General features: G+C 45.5%; 1 protein-coding gene across 1 annotated transcript in view; it reads right to left on the reverse strand.

Annotated features, from left to right (window-relative positions):
- LOC147462451 (putative GTP-binding protein OBGC2) overlaps positions 1-14524 on the reverse strand; it is a 100695-nt gene that overhangs the window by 69904 nt on the left and 16267 nt on the right. Inside the window, exons 2-7 of the mRNA XM_086484029.1 lie at positions 6580-6631; positions 6425-6495; positions 4586-5054; positions 4296-4390; positions 4074-4157; positions 3378-3455 (exon numbers count right to left, since the gene is read on the reverse strand). Of these exons, the coding sequence (XP_086340155.1) occupies positions 3378-3455; positions 4074-4157; positions 4296-4390; positions 4586-5054; positions 6425-6495; positions 6580-6631 (849 nt within the window). The remainder of the gene's footprint in view (positions 1-3377; positions 3456-4073; positions 4158-4295; positions 4391-4585; positions 5055-6424; positions 6496-6579; positions 6632-14524) is intronic.

Raw genomic sequence — 14524 nt, forward strand, 5'->3', positions numbered from 1 at the left:
TTTCAAGATCTATCTCTTGTTGCAGTCAACCTGATTATGCCAAATTCCTCTAAAAAGTCTTTGAATAATGCAATGACATGGGATTTAGCAGTCAAAGCAAAAAGGTTTCGCAAGAAGCAAAGGTTCAAGACAAAGGTTTTAGATAACTCAAAGATTGAAGACTTTCGAAGATTCAATGCTTTTCCAGAGTTCTATCAACATCAAAAGTCATTTCTTTGACACTCGCTCTCATTTTAAATGGGAGGGAATGTCACGATTGTGACTATGTTGCAGTATTACATCTGCTCCTAGTTGTGGATACGCAAAGTACCATGCCAAGGAGAACCCCTACGCTTGGATGGTCACGACCCTTCGCTCAAGAGACATGCCTCTTCGCCAAAAGCCACACTCCTTCAACGCGAATGGTCACACCCCTTCGCTCTACGATTGATAAGTCGCGTCTCTTCACCATGAGACGTGTCTTTTCATTTGTGTCTCTTCGTCTCCCATATAAGGAGCCTGTACTCAGTTTTGAGGCATTCATTCAATCAATCAAACACACATTCAGTCTCTTGAGTCTCAGTTTGACCTTAAGTATGAAGTTTTAAGTCTTAATTATAGGATTAGCACCACTAATCCTCACAATCTCGGTGAAACAATCTTTTCAAATGCATTGTGGATAGCTAGTGATTGCGCAGGAATCCCGGAGTGGCTTGGTACAAGACCGCGTAGTCTTGATGTGTTGCATATATGTCAACGAGAGACGAGACAAGTCTCTTTTGTAAATCACCACATTGTTGTGTACGACATGTCTGTTGCTACAGAGTTAGAGCAGCCATGCTCTAGCGAGACACATCAGCTTGATCCTCTTAGGACAAGATACCTCCTACCACAGAGATGAGCAATATGGAGTTTTTTGACACGCTCATGCTAGAGGCTGATATGGTGATGCCAAGACATGTGGCTATAGTCCCTATGGATGATGAGGGAGTGACAATTGCCCTAGAGTAAGGATTGACGCGTCCAAACGAGATTCTGGTGGTGATGCAGTGAGCGTTGAGATACTCGCCACGGATAGAATAGCAAAGGTCACTGCACATGGCGTTGATGCGATTGCCATGGATATGTTGGAGCTTACGCATTTGTCATCAACCTTCGCGACTCTCGTATACGATCTCTTAGTATTGAGACCCGATATAGTAGCTGCAGTGGAAGCGTTTGCAATTACGATTGCCAGCTAACACTAGTACGATGCATCGTGGAGCAGTGCAGGTCATTACAACATATCTACAGGATATGCATGCTGATTCTAGCAGGAATATACGCTTCTACACACCTAAACGGTGGCATACATCGACTTTGAGAGAGCAAGTGGGCATAGGTTGAGACAAGACGAGATTCCTTCCTATACCTCGTGTACTACTAGGTTCTATAGTAGTACCCCGGCTGGATACGCCAGAGACGTCCGACTGCCCATCATCTGAATACATACCTTATTCTTTACTAGACAGAAGAATAAGGGGCTCTCTCATAGTGTGGTGAGTTGCTCCACCCAAATCCGTGCTTGCTCTTCTCCTCTCTTGTACACTGCACACACCACTTCCGCACCCAGCGCGCTCACTCTAACCCTCGCTGAAAACGCTCATGTGCAAGAGAAACTCTCACAGATCTCCTCACTGCCTAGCTACTGGAATCCACTCTCTCTAGAGCACTACTAGTGGTAGGAACATCACCAGTAGACTGAGTTGTCGGTCTAATCTCAATTGAGGCTACATCTTGAAATCTAGCTTTTCGATATTCCATCTCTTTAATACGTTTCTTGTGCATCTTTCATTCATTGAAGATAACATACGAGCTCCAAGTTACTCATCGAGATTCCAGATGCCAGAGACAGTATCTCACTTCTCCATCGACACCATAACCAATGACGATGCATTTGTGTGATTTGGGGTCTAGCTTTCTCCGTAGATCTTAAGGCACATGTGAGAATGCTTCACCCTAAATACACAAAGTCTGTCATAGTATATGATGATTGTCGCAGGTAGATAGTTGATAGCAAGGACACGAAGGATGCCGAAGATCAACGGGATGTAAGGAGGTCGATTGTCGAAAACCAAATCGATGTTGTAAACCGAGAAGTGTCGAGAGTCAAATATGATGCTGAAAATGCCAATTGAAAACTACCGTTTGTTATGTTGCTCAAATAGATTCTAAGGGTAGAAACGGCTTTGAAAGGGGGGTAAAACCCTAGAAAACTTGATGGGAATACTCCCGGGACGACAAGGAAGCTCCAACAACAACTCGAACCGAAATCCTACCTGAAACTGCACGCGCGACGCAAACAAGAATTTCAGCTCTGTCTGATCACTGTGTACTGTTGAGCAACGTAACCGCGAAACACGTTTCAGCAGGCTTGAAACGTGAAACAGGTGAAACGACCGAAATGTTTCATCTGCAAGGTGAAACGCCTTAAATAAAAAAATTCCTTTAGAGAATTTGGCCATTAAATAGTTATTTATTTATTATGTATATGCTATTTCAAGGTTAACATAGCATGTGTCTCTATTCATTGCACTCTGAACACCTATTTTGTCGATACATAACTCTATATATACACAAAATTGGCGTTTCGGTCAGACGTTTCAGTGAGGCCTTAGCCTAGGGTGAAACGGTTACGCTTCTGTTGAGCTCACTCAGAGCTCTAATTCCCTATTCACACAACATTAATCCACCCAAGCCTTAGTTTTCCGGGTAGAGGAAGCTCATGCAGATGCGGGAGGGGGAAGAGATGCCACCACCATAGCTCTGATACCACGTGTGAGTGCGTGCGGACCGTGCATGCGGTGAGTGTAGGAATGAGAAGACACACACAACACATGCAGCGTAGGTCAAGAAGAATTCTCATCCACTCCTTATTGTTCTATTAAACCAATAAGTGAATTATGTTAGTGATAGGTTAGTGGGTGTCTCACCTAGTTGGTCTGAAACCCCAACATATTATAGGTAGTCCCAACCCATGCAAGGAAACAAGGGGAAGAATGTATTGAAAGAATAGAAACTCTTCTAAGCTATGTGTTTCAAACATGAAAGACTTGGCAATTTAAATCGGGACTTTCAAGTTTCAGGCATTCCAAATATTGTCGGAGAATAACACGTACAAGTAGGCAAGAGACTCTACATAAACATTAAGCAATCCTAAAACCTTGCGAGCCCTTGACACAACCATTACCATCCAGTTCTTGCAGAACATACATCATCACACACTTGATCCAGTAAAATAACATTAACTCAAATCCTACAAGTACCTAGACATGATGAAGGTATCAATGGACAAAAATGAGCCTCAACTCATAATTAGATCTCTCTACCAGCTTATAAAGACAAAAAGAGCTTCATACCACAAGGCCCACATCAGCAACCACACGAAGAGTCAACTCTAGCGTTACTTCTTCGCCCGGAGCACCTAGAACAAGTGCCTGCAAAATGGGATCCGCATCATTACTCACTGCAATATAAAGTGTTCAGATGGTGTATAAGACAAGTGCTACGTCTTACACAACCTGCACACTCTTTAAGCCCAATCATTTTGACTGGAAAATTCTTGCATTTCACATTCAGACATAGTTTTCAAATCTTTTGTTTTCAAATTACATGAGCTAGAGCCAAAGAAGTCAAGCTCCCATGATAAAGTATACAGGGCTATACAGTTCTGAGCTATTCGACTCTTCCAGGGTTGACCATTTGAAAAAAGAGCCTTTTACCAAGTGCCATAGATGGGAACTTTATTAATGGGAGCACGTGCTTGACACACTGTTTCTCTCATTCCTGTTCCTCAAACAAGTGCAATACCTCAATAAATATCTTTCTTTTAAGCACGTAAACAAGTTTTGCAAGGATATGTTTTCAAAAATTTCCTATACGTTGCATAGGAATTCAGCATAATATTGGTGATATGAGCCTTTTTTATATGCATGATGTCCTTGCTCCCGTTTCATAACAGAGTCCTGTTCCAACTTTAGGCCCCCAACCCATTTGACTATGCTTTAGGACCACTTCTAATGCTGTTCTCGAACATCAATTGACAGTATTTATACCTTATCATCTGGATCTTTCAGAGTTGGAGCTTTTATAGGCCGAAGATGTCCTTTGTTGCCTTTCGGAATCTCTACCAGGCTTATCTGTACAAGAAACCAGAACCAAGAATGCTCAAATCGCAAGGGGTGTCCCAAAGAAAGCAAAATGCTTTCAAGGCTACAACGGCAGGGAGTGCACGAAAGGCAGTATGGAAGATACAATGAAATCAGTAACCATCTTACCCCCCCTCGTCCTCCTCGAGCAACAAGCACTTTATCACCTGCCCGCACAAGATCAGCTAGAAGTTTCCCTCCTCTCTTCCGTTTAACAACAGTTCCTGAAACACTAACCCTGGCACAATTAGAGGGGGCCCCAGAACTTGCAAAGGTCTATAGACCAACTAGTCCTGCTTTTGCAGTAGGTGAAGGTATGCATATGAACTCCAGATTCGTACAAAACACAATTCCTTCTTTCATTTGATGTCCTACTAGAAGGTTTTCTAGAAAGTGTGCATGAGAGAGAGCCGCCCTACCAACAGGAACGGGTATCTGCAAGGCTGGAGCTGCAGAACCATCTTCAAGAAGGGGTGAGAGATAACCCATAGCGTCTACATTGCCTCCTCTCTTTGCAAAGTGCCTTTTTTTTTTGTGAAACTCCAATAAATTGTCCTCACTATCACTTGCGATGATTACCACATCTCCTCCATGACCACCCATGGGCAAAATTACAGTACCATCGGTCTCCCTCTTCATTTTCCTTCGCTTATGAAATAGGTCTCTATCTGTGTTTTTTGAAAGACCTTTCATGGTTGTGCGTGGTAAACTGAGAACAGCTCCATGACCCCCATCGCCTGAGCGCACTGTAATCATAACCTGATCGAAATATTTGTGGGGTTCCTTGTCAACATTGGCAGAAATTGTACTGCCATTCTCAGCAAGCTGAGTCAAGGAATTCTGAATCATTGTCTGCCATCGGGAATGCTGGTGACAACATCTGTTTACCTTCAGCAAAATAAAAAATCTGGTTAAAGGAGGAAGGCTTCACATTTTCGGCAGCATTATAGTCAACAACATGAACCAAAGTGAAAGAATGTAAATACCATGAGAGGCACGATTCGCAGAAGAAACTTTTAAACTAAGGGTGCAAGTACAGTATGCTATATTACAAGAAGCGTGTCCAAAAAGAACAAGGCAGTCCATTTCGTGATGTATGATGACCTTGTGACGGGCTAAACGTGTGTACGTGCAGAGGGCTCACACGGGGCGGGGGGGTGTGCATGTGCTTGCATGTACCTTAGTAAGGTCAGAAAAGTCTGAACTTAGGAGCGGCAAGAGGGGTTAAACACTTGCACTACACCCCCCATAAAAGAAAGGAGGTAACGAGCAATACTGATTTTATAATCATTTTATTTGTTTGAAAACAAAAACAAAACAAGCACGGTGACAGCCTTATTACTTAACTTCGCATGTTATCCAGACAGGGAGTTAAAAAACATCAGCTTTATTATTGCATAGCTTGGGCAATAGATACAGTCGGATGTGCTTCCCATAGCCTAGGTAGGGCATGAAGTGCAAAGCTGAGGAAGAAGAGGCCGGGCAGAGAAAGAAGAAGCTATTCACAAGAATTAAGCAAAAAAAAATTCCTTGTATAAGCCAAAGTTACATTAAAAAATAAATAAAGTGTCCAGCCACTCTATTTGCATGTACTCCTAGCCTATAAATAAATGTCAAAAAATCAAGGTAGGACATCTATCATGTAATTGGCATGAGGTTGAGGTGACAAAAAAGTACAAAGTGGGACCCCCCCCCCACGATGGTGATACGGGTATAGTTTTGAGCCATTTGTCACATGAAAGCCTTCATCCTCTTCCCTAAATCCTTGAAATTGCGAGAGAAAGAAAGATAATGTATTTACATGTATTGAAGGACAAATGGCTTATGAGACGCATTTGCCTGAGACCTTGGAAAGAGATATACACAAAGAAGACGATGCATTACATCTTCTGTAGGACAAACTGGCCCATGAGACACATTTCCATACAATGTCATTAAGTCTCTATAGACATCCGATACTAAACATTATCCTCGCTACGTGGAGGGATAGAGTGAATATCATATGGAAACACGCTGATATACTGTGCTCCCTCACTTCTCACATAACAGCGCCCCATTGAACTTCTCAGCTTGGGCATATTGCCAAGAGATGCACAGAGAAATCCCACGGCCATTCAAAGACTATACATAGATAACATTACGCATGGTCCCCTTTTTTTGAGGGAAAATTATAAAGACAGATCAGAAGTTATACTCTATTGTATCTCGGTCTCTCTCCAGCTAAGACTGAACTTAACAAACAGAGTTTTGAATCAAACCTTCCTCTGCATACCAGTCAAGTTGCAACCACCACCAACCAGGCTGCAAAATCCTGGAAGCCTAGCAGCACCTGTGAAATGGTTCCTTGCAATAAGCCAATGCACAAAACAACATGGAGCTCTGGTCCAAAGCAAGAAGTAAACGACTAGCTTACCCTCAGGAAAAAGATAGGTTTTACTCATTGGAAGCCTTCCATATGGAGCAACCTACGATAATGTAACAGTCAGTAAAAATGAACTTTCAACTCTTAATCAAAAGACAACACATGCCCAATATTGTGCCAGCCAAGAAAGCTCCAAGGGCACGTGCGTGCACACATCAAACAAAAGTAATGTGCAAATTGAATTTCTTAGCATACATGTCTTTACGTTCATGACTAAAAAACCAGTGTATACATCTCCAGTTAAAGGTTGTTACATATTGCATTGTAATTCAATCAACCAATGTTCAGAATCAAATCATCTGGAAATACAAACCAGAGAAACTACTGCAGACCAAAGGACTGATCAGAGAGGACGGACACCCAAGTGTGGAAACGAGCCCCAACAACCAAGAATCAGTTGAAGATACCTGTCAAAGTTACAGCAAAGAAAGGTGCCATGAAATGAAAGGCAAGACTAAGGGGCCAAGAAGATGGGAGCTGTCACAAACTGCTGACGTGTCAAGCCACTGAAGAACAGAGCCAACCTGTAGATCCTGGCCAAGGGGCCTAAACCTTAGAAGCAGCACGAGAAGTTTCACCAACTTGTTAAAGAAGAGTTCCACCAGCTTATGGGACCCCCTTCGATGGGGCCAAGGGACCTAAAGGCATTAAAATAAAGCGGGACCAACACACACAATTGCGTGAAGAACTGCTGACATGGCAGCACTGTACGGACTGTCGCAATTTGCATTGACATGCTGACGTGGCAGCACTGTACGGACTGCCGCAATTTGCGTTGACGTGCTGGCGTGGCAGCTGTACGGACTGCCGCAATTGGCGCTGACATGATGACGGGGCAGCTATACAGATTTCCGCAAGTCGCGCTGGCAGCTTTGGGCGCCAATTTTTGGGACCAGATGCTTTTAGAGTTTGATGCTTTTTATGTAACTGCTTTTCATAGGCCAAGGGCCTTTAAATATGTGCAGTGCATACTCTAGCACTCTTCCGAGTGAAGCTGCAGAGCGCGAGTACCGGCATTGTACTGAGTTCAAGCAATATAAAGAAATACCGAAAGGGGCGCCAAGTTTTGGGGCAAGTGCTCTCTTGGGGTGGAACTACACCACTCCTCATCTCGCGTGTCGTGCATCTCTTTCAGTTCGGTTGTTATTTGAAGTGCTTAAAGTTGTTCAATGTGTTCTTTTCCGATCCGCACATGGTGCCCGTCCAGTGACAGGAGCGACAGCAATTTAAAGAGGAGGACCCCTTCGTCGTTGTGGGCGAAATACCTGAGACCCTATCTCTTTTTGCCTGTATTAGACGCTTATGTAGACAGTTCATGTGTTAAGCTAGTGGGTTCATATACTTGATTGATATGATACAGTTTTTACTGTCTTACAATGTTCATCTCTTTACTTGTGCTACTCTCTATCATTGTCTTGAGTTTTTTTTTTCCCGAGAAAAAAGATCCTTCTATTGTAGCCCATAGGGCTACAACCACCTCTACTAGAGAGGGCTACATCAACCATAAGGGGAGACTCTCCCAATGAAAATACAACGTATGTACAATGAGGGCTAAATCAAGAGATGGAAGGAGGGAAAAGCCACATAGGTGGACGGTAGTGCCATCTAAGCTCGGCCCGGACCATGGTGAAGAAAGGCCTTGGGCGTCAGAGTCGAAGGAACTCCTCTCTATGCTCCAGCATGTGGTCCGACCTGCCCTGAAGTCTCTCGAACTAACCCCTCAGGGTATGGATCAACTCCAACCAAGAATCTCGAACAGTCTTTGATGGTGGCACAAGGCGAGCCTCGAAGATGCGGAGGCAGCAGGCCCGCCAAATGAACCAGAGTGGCAGGCCACAGACGAGCTCCAAACACACCTCCCGCTCACTACTCCACTCCTCTGGGGTAAGCTCCGCAGCAGGCTGGAGTGTAGGTCGGCCCCACTGTATCACTATCATCCTGCTGGTGGAGAATAGCTCAAACTGTAGTGCAGGGCCCGTGAGAGTGGACCTTGGCAGTTGCCCCCCAAGCGTACTGCCGTGTTGTGGAAAGAGCACGCATCAATCGAAGGACCCGAAGCCAAACTTGTTGTGCCATAGGACAGTCCCACAGACAATGATGTTGACTCTCCGAAGAATGGTCACAAGCCGCGCATGCTGCCGGGAGGCCACTGTGTACTAGCCAACTCCCCACTGTTGCAGCTCCGTGTACAACTAGCCACTGGAACAGAGTGACTCGACACAGCTGTCTAGCGTCCCACAGCCTCGCCCAAGAGGCTGACAAGAACTTAGTTGTGAGACCCTCCTCCTGCCAATGAGGTGCTGCAGTAGGACGGGCCCCTCTCCGTGCTGCCAGTATGTGACGTCCCAGTCGAACGGTGTACTGAAAGAAAGGGACCCTTGGATGGTCCGCTGAGGAGAAAGGGTCCCTCCAAAACCACTCTCCAGGATCCCACTGCACTCGTGCAAGTGGGAAACTCTCCCAAGCCCACAGCCTCCAGTGGCCTGTCTCGAGAGCTGCTGGGTCAGGATCGATGACACAAGACCTCCCGCAGATGCCCACTACTCGGATCCTCTAAAGACAGCACTCTGCAACCTATGGAGCCTCTATTGAGACTCTGTGAAGTCTACCCTCGCCCTGTATCTCGAAGAACATGGAGGGAACAGTCTCTGAGCAAGCTCGAGTTGTAATGAGGACCTCCAATCGCGTGAAGGCCCCCATCCATCTGGGAGTTGCTGACCCTAGAGGTGTGAGGCTTTCAGCCACTCAACTGGCACTGCCTCTGTGATGTCCTGGCACATGCTCTGCACCCCTCTCATGCCCTGCAGCTGGATGCTCTGTAACTCCTCTGGCAAGCCTGAGAACTGAAGCCAGTCACCTAGAGTGTGTGCTGGACCCTCTGCCATGGGACCCCAAGAAACATGAGGCCTACTACCAACCAAGTGGCCTCTCTGAGTACTGACCAAGGGGTTCCAAACAAGAGGCTGCCGCAAGCGCTCCTCCGTGCAGGTGGGCTGGTGCTACTCCAGGCCTCTCTGCAGCTGCGAAGCAAGCTCTTAGAAAAACAATTCTCCAGCCTCCTGCTCAGACCAACTCTGCGCATCTCTGTGAAGATCGATTGAGGGAAGGTCTCCAGGGGCTCCTGCCTGAGGTACTCGAGCTCTAAGCCGCTAAAGCAAAAAATCCTTCCAGGGCTCCTCCCCTGGAAGGTCATTGTCTTGAGTTACTTTAAGCTCTTATTCAATTGATAGTTAACTAAGAACTACACATGCTTGGCACATTGAAGTTTCCCTCCCTCACCCAAACCCCACAGGAATTCCTGTCAGGTTCATGTCAACCACAAACTCCCGATTGACACATGTTCCCATACACTACTTGATGTGTATGTGTGTGTGCATGTGCGCCTGTGTAGATGTGGTATATATGTATATGTCTATAAGTCAATCACTTGATCTTCTAAAAACATTTCAGCCAGACTACAATGAAAGTCATGAGAAACAGAATTGAAATGGACATTAACATCTGCAAAAGGCCTAGACAACCTATGAGACCAAAAGAGTTTACATCATCATGATGATATGATCCATATCTTGGCATGAAAAAGACCAAACAAAATACCAAACGACCTACACAACAATGACATCACATGAAGTCTCTCATGGGCCTATGCCTCATGGCCTCAATCACAGAGAGAGGGTGTTGAGTATGTCCATAGCTCGGTGGGTGTGTGCATTAATATACATCTCATACCATACCATTGGTAAGCTATCTCAACTCCCTCTTCCTTCGCAATCTACAAAACTTGCCTAAGGACAGCCATGTGCAATCTGGGGTCTCAAAATGGTCCATTCATGCTGAGGAATATGAGGGCATAGCAATGCCTTCCTCCAATATACTCCAGGAAGGTGGTCATCATCGCTATGCAAAAGAAGGAAGCTTGATAGACCGCAATAACCAGGAGATTATATATCATCAACTATTGAAGTGATGTGGGAAGCAACATCGAGAATCTATTCAGAGGCTTGCTACACACGGAGCCATTGCCGTTTTGGAGTTGGTTCACACCGATCGGCAAGGCTCTCTATTTCATGTTACTCGTGGATGATTTCAGCCGCTTTACTTGGTATATTTTCTACACATTTGGCCTCTTCAAAAATTGGCGTTCTCTTTTGGAGAAGGAAAGAAATCAAGTATTGAGGACTATTCGATCAGACAAAGGTGCGGAGTTTACCTCCAAAGCATTTTTGCAGACAATAAGCAAGAGCTTGCGAATACCAGATCCCCTTCAAAGAATGGACCTTGTTTGGAACCCCATGGTTAGCACTCAGAGAGGCCACTTGGTTGGTAGTAGGCCTCATGTTTCTTGGGGTCCCATGGCAGAGGGTCCAGCACGCACTTTAGGTGACTGGCTACAGTTTCCATGCTTGTCAGAGGAGCTTCAAAGCATCCAGCTACAGGGCATGAGAGGGGTGTTGCATGTGTCAGGACAGCACAGAGGCAGTACCAGCTGAGTGGCTCACACCTCTCGAGTCGGCAGCGCCCAGATGGATGGGGGCCTTCACGCAACTAGAGGTTCTCATCGCAATTCGGGCTTGCTCAGAGACTATACCCTCCATGTTTTTCGAGCTACCGAGTGAGGATCGTTTACACCGAGTTTCAGTAGAGGTCCCACAGGTGGCAAAGTGCTGTTTTCAGAAAATCCGAGTTGTGAGCATCTGTGGGAGGACTTGTGTCATAGATCTTGACCCTGCAACTCTTGAGACAGGCCATTGGAGGCTGTGGGCTTGGGAGTGTTTTCCACTAGCACGAGTGCAGTGGGATCTTGGAGAGTGGTTTTGGAGGGACCCTTTCTCCTCAGTCGACCATCCAGGTGTCCCTTTCTTTCACTACACTGTTCGACTGGGACATCACATACTAGCAGCATGGAGCAGCACCTCATTGGCAGGAGGAGGGTCTCACAGCTGAGTTCTTGTCAGCTTTTTGGGTGAGGCTGTGGGACTCCAGACAGCTGCGGAGAGTCACTTTGTTCCAGTGGCTAGTTGCACATCGAGCTACAGCAGTTGGGAGTTGGCTTGTACATAGTGGTCTCTCTGCAGCATGCGCAGCTTGTGACCATCCTGTGGAGAGTCAGCGCCATTGTCTTTGGGATTGTCCTTTGGCACAGCAAGTTTGGCTTCGCATCCTTCGGCTGATGCCAGCTCTTTCCACGTCACGGCAGTACACTTGGGGGGCAGCTGCTTGGTCCACTCTCACGGGCCCGGCACTTCAGTTTGAGCTATCCTCCACCAGCAGGATGATAGTGATGCAAGGGGGTCGACCTACACTCCAGCCTGCTACAGAGCTTACTCCACAGGAGTGGTGCAGTGAGAGAGGAGTGTTGGGAGCGGAGCTCATATGCGGCCTGACACTCTGGTTCATCTAGTGGGCCCGCTGCTTCCCCATCTTTGAGGCTCGCCTTGTACCACCAGCAGAGACTGTTCAAGATCTTTGGCTAGAGCTGATCCATACTCTCAGAGGACAGTTGGAGAGACTCTAGGGCAGCTCCGACCACATGCGGGAGCATAGAGAGGCTTTCCTTCGACTTTGGCGCCCTCGGCCTTTCTTCACCATGGTCCAAGGTGTGCTGAGATGGCACTACCATCCACCTGTGTGGCTTTTCCCTCCTCCCATCTCTTGATTTAGCCTCATTGTACATATGTTGTTTTTCATTGGGAGAGTCTCCCCCTTAGAGGTGGTAATAGCCCTATGGGCAGTTTCATTAACTAATCGAAGGATCTTTTTCTCGGAAAATAAAAAATAAAAAATTGTTATTGTTTTCCGTTGGCACATGGTGCAATTCCGTTATAGTGGTATCAGAGCTTCGAGCGCGTGCTTTTCTAAAAGCATACCAGTCCTTTAAGAGCAAACAAAAGCAAGACTGAGCTTCCAGATTTTATGAAATTTTTTCTATCAAAGAAAGCTTCATGTCCCTACCCTAAACTTATTAGGCACTCTCACCCTTAGTCCATCACGCATCAGGCACGCTCCTGTCTCCATCGCTCTGTCTTAAGAGGCATAAGCCATAAAGAACCCAAGACCACATGGCGTTTATGGATTCAGCAGAGCACCTGTAGTTTCTATTCGACGAGCTTCGCGACATTCTTTCACGACACCCACAGCAGAATCTCTTGATGTTGCAGGGTTTCCAACAATTTTTGAATTACATGTTACCACCTCCGATGCCTTAGGTAGTACCTCCTCCTCTCCGCCAACAGAAAGTACAAGAGCTTCCAACCGATAACCTTCCCGACCTTCTGTTCCGATCGGAGAAGTTTTCAGGAATATGGCGCCATCCGACCCTGATCAATGTAACCGGCTTTGCCACTCGCGTTGCCCCCACCACCACCGCCACCAGGCTACAATCGTTGGAGCCCGTATGATATGGATACCCTTGCTATCGGTACCCAGGGTATGCGTCCAACCAACCGAAGGATTTCAAAGATGGCGGCACGACAATCAATTTTTTCACCTTTTCCGGGGTGAAAGATCGAAAGAAAGCATTGCAATTCCTACAGCAATTCGACAACATCTATGCTTTGGGGAACTATACAAAAGAATCCAAGATTTTTGGAGCAATGGGATTTCTTAAAGATAATGCTATGCAATGGTGAAGTTCAATCCCAACAACCGCATTCTCCAAGGACCTGGCAAGCTTTCAAGACAATATATATACCTTCATAAGCTCAGAATAGTCTGAACTCACGAATTATAAGAGGGAATAAAGCACTCATAAAACTATAAAAGCAAGGGACACAAGAAAAGAAAAGAAAAACAAAAACAAACAAACTAAATCACTTTGTTTGCTACGAAACAAAACTAGATAAAACAAAACATTATTAACTTAAAAATGTTTTTAGAAAAGGCATGTGTAAAATAAGTTGACGCAACTTACTTGGCTTAAAACAAGTACTCAACTTTAAGTAAAAAAAGGATAAGACATCTTAAAAACTTAATCCTAGAAATCAAACTTCACACAACAACTTCTAACGGAACACATTCTTAAGTCCTCAAGACAATATTTGCACGCAGTTATATGACTTCCCTCTTTGAAGTCCATATCTTTTCAGAATGGGGCAACTTGAAAATGCTCGACACAAAGACCACGGACGATTATAACCAAAGCTTTCTCGACGTACCTTGGAGGACTAGTGCGAGCGATACGCCATTGGACTACTATCACCATTGCAGGAATATTGTTTGTCCAAGCAAGTCTCAACCATGCAAGAGCTTATAGACCATGCCACAATCGGCTACAAATTGATGAAAGGAAAGCTAGAGTTTACTACAGAAGAAACTCCAGCAAATAACCAGAACTCCCCACAACAACAAACAAATTCTTGAAATTCTCGTGAAAGTCAACCGCAAAGGCCTCATTTGACGCCCCAACAACGAGACACCTTATTACAAGAAGGCCGATGCTTTGGATGCTTTCAAACACGGCATAACTATTTTGGTTGTCCCCTTCGCATTGACTGACCGGCCGAGTCGACGCTTGCGCCGACGGTCGACAAAAACAAAGCCCGAGGACTATCTCCAACCACACGAGCTAAACCAGCCATTGGACTTGTACCTGACATCTATGGCATAAGCCTTGAAAGTACAAATGAATTGTGTCGAGCATATGGCAAAGTTAACGGCTTCAAAGCCCTAATTCTCTTCGACCTAGGAGCTACCGAAAACTTTATCCATCCAGAATTCTTGAAGCAGAGGGACTTTAATTATGATCCACAGGGTGGCATGAAGCTGAGCTAGCCACGGGGCAAACTCAGAAAGTGGTATCGTTTATTGGTGCTCTTCCAGTGACCATCCAAGGATATCACGGAAAAGCCAATTTCCACATTAATGAAGTTGGGCAACTGTGACATTCTCTTGGGCATGCCTTGGCGTGACAAGAATGACGCAACACTCCACATCCGGA

This window comes from Adiantum capillus-veneris, chromosome 2 (genome assembly GCF_014529385.1).
Source record: "Adiantum capillus-veneris isolate H3 chromosome 2, ASM1452938v2, whole genome shotgun sequence".
Lineage (NCBI taxonomy): Eukaryota > Viridiplantae > Streptophyta > Polypodiopsida > Polypodiales > Pteridaceae > Adiantum > Adiantum capillus-veneris.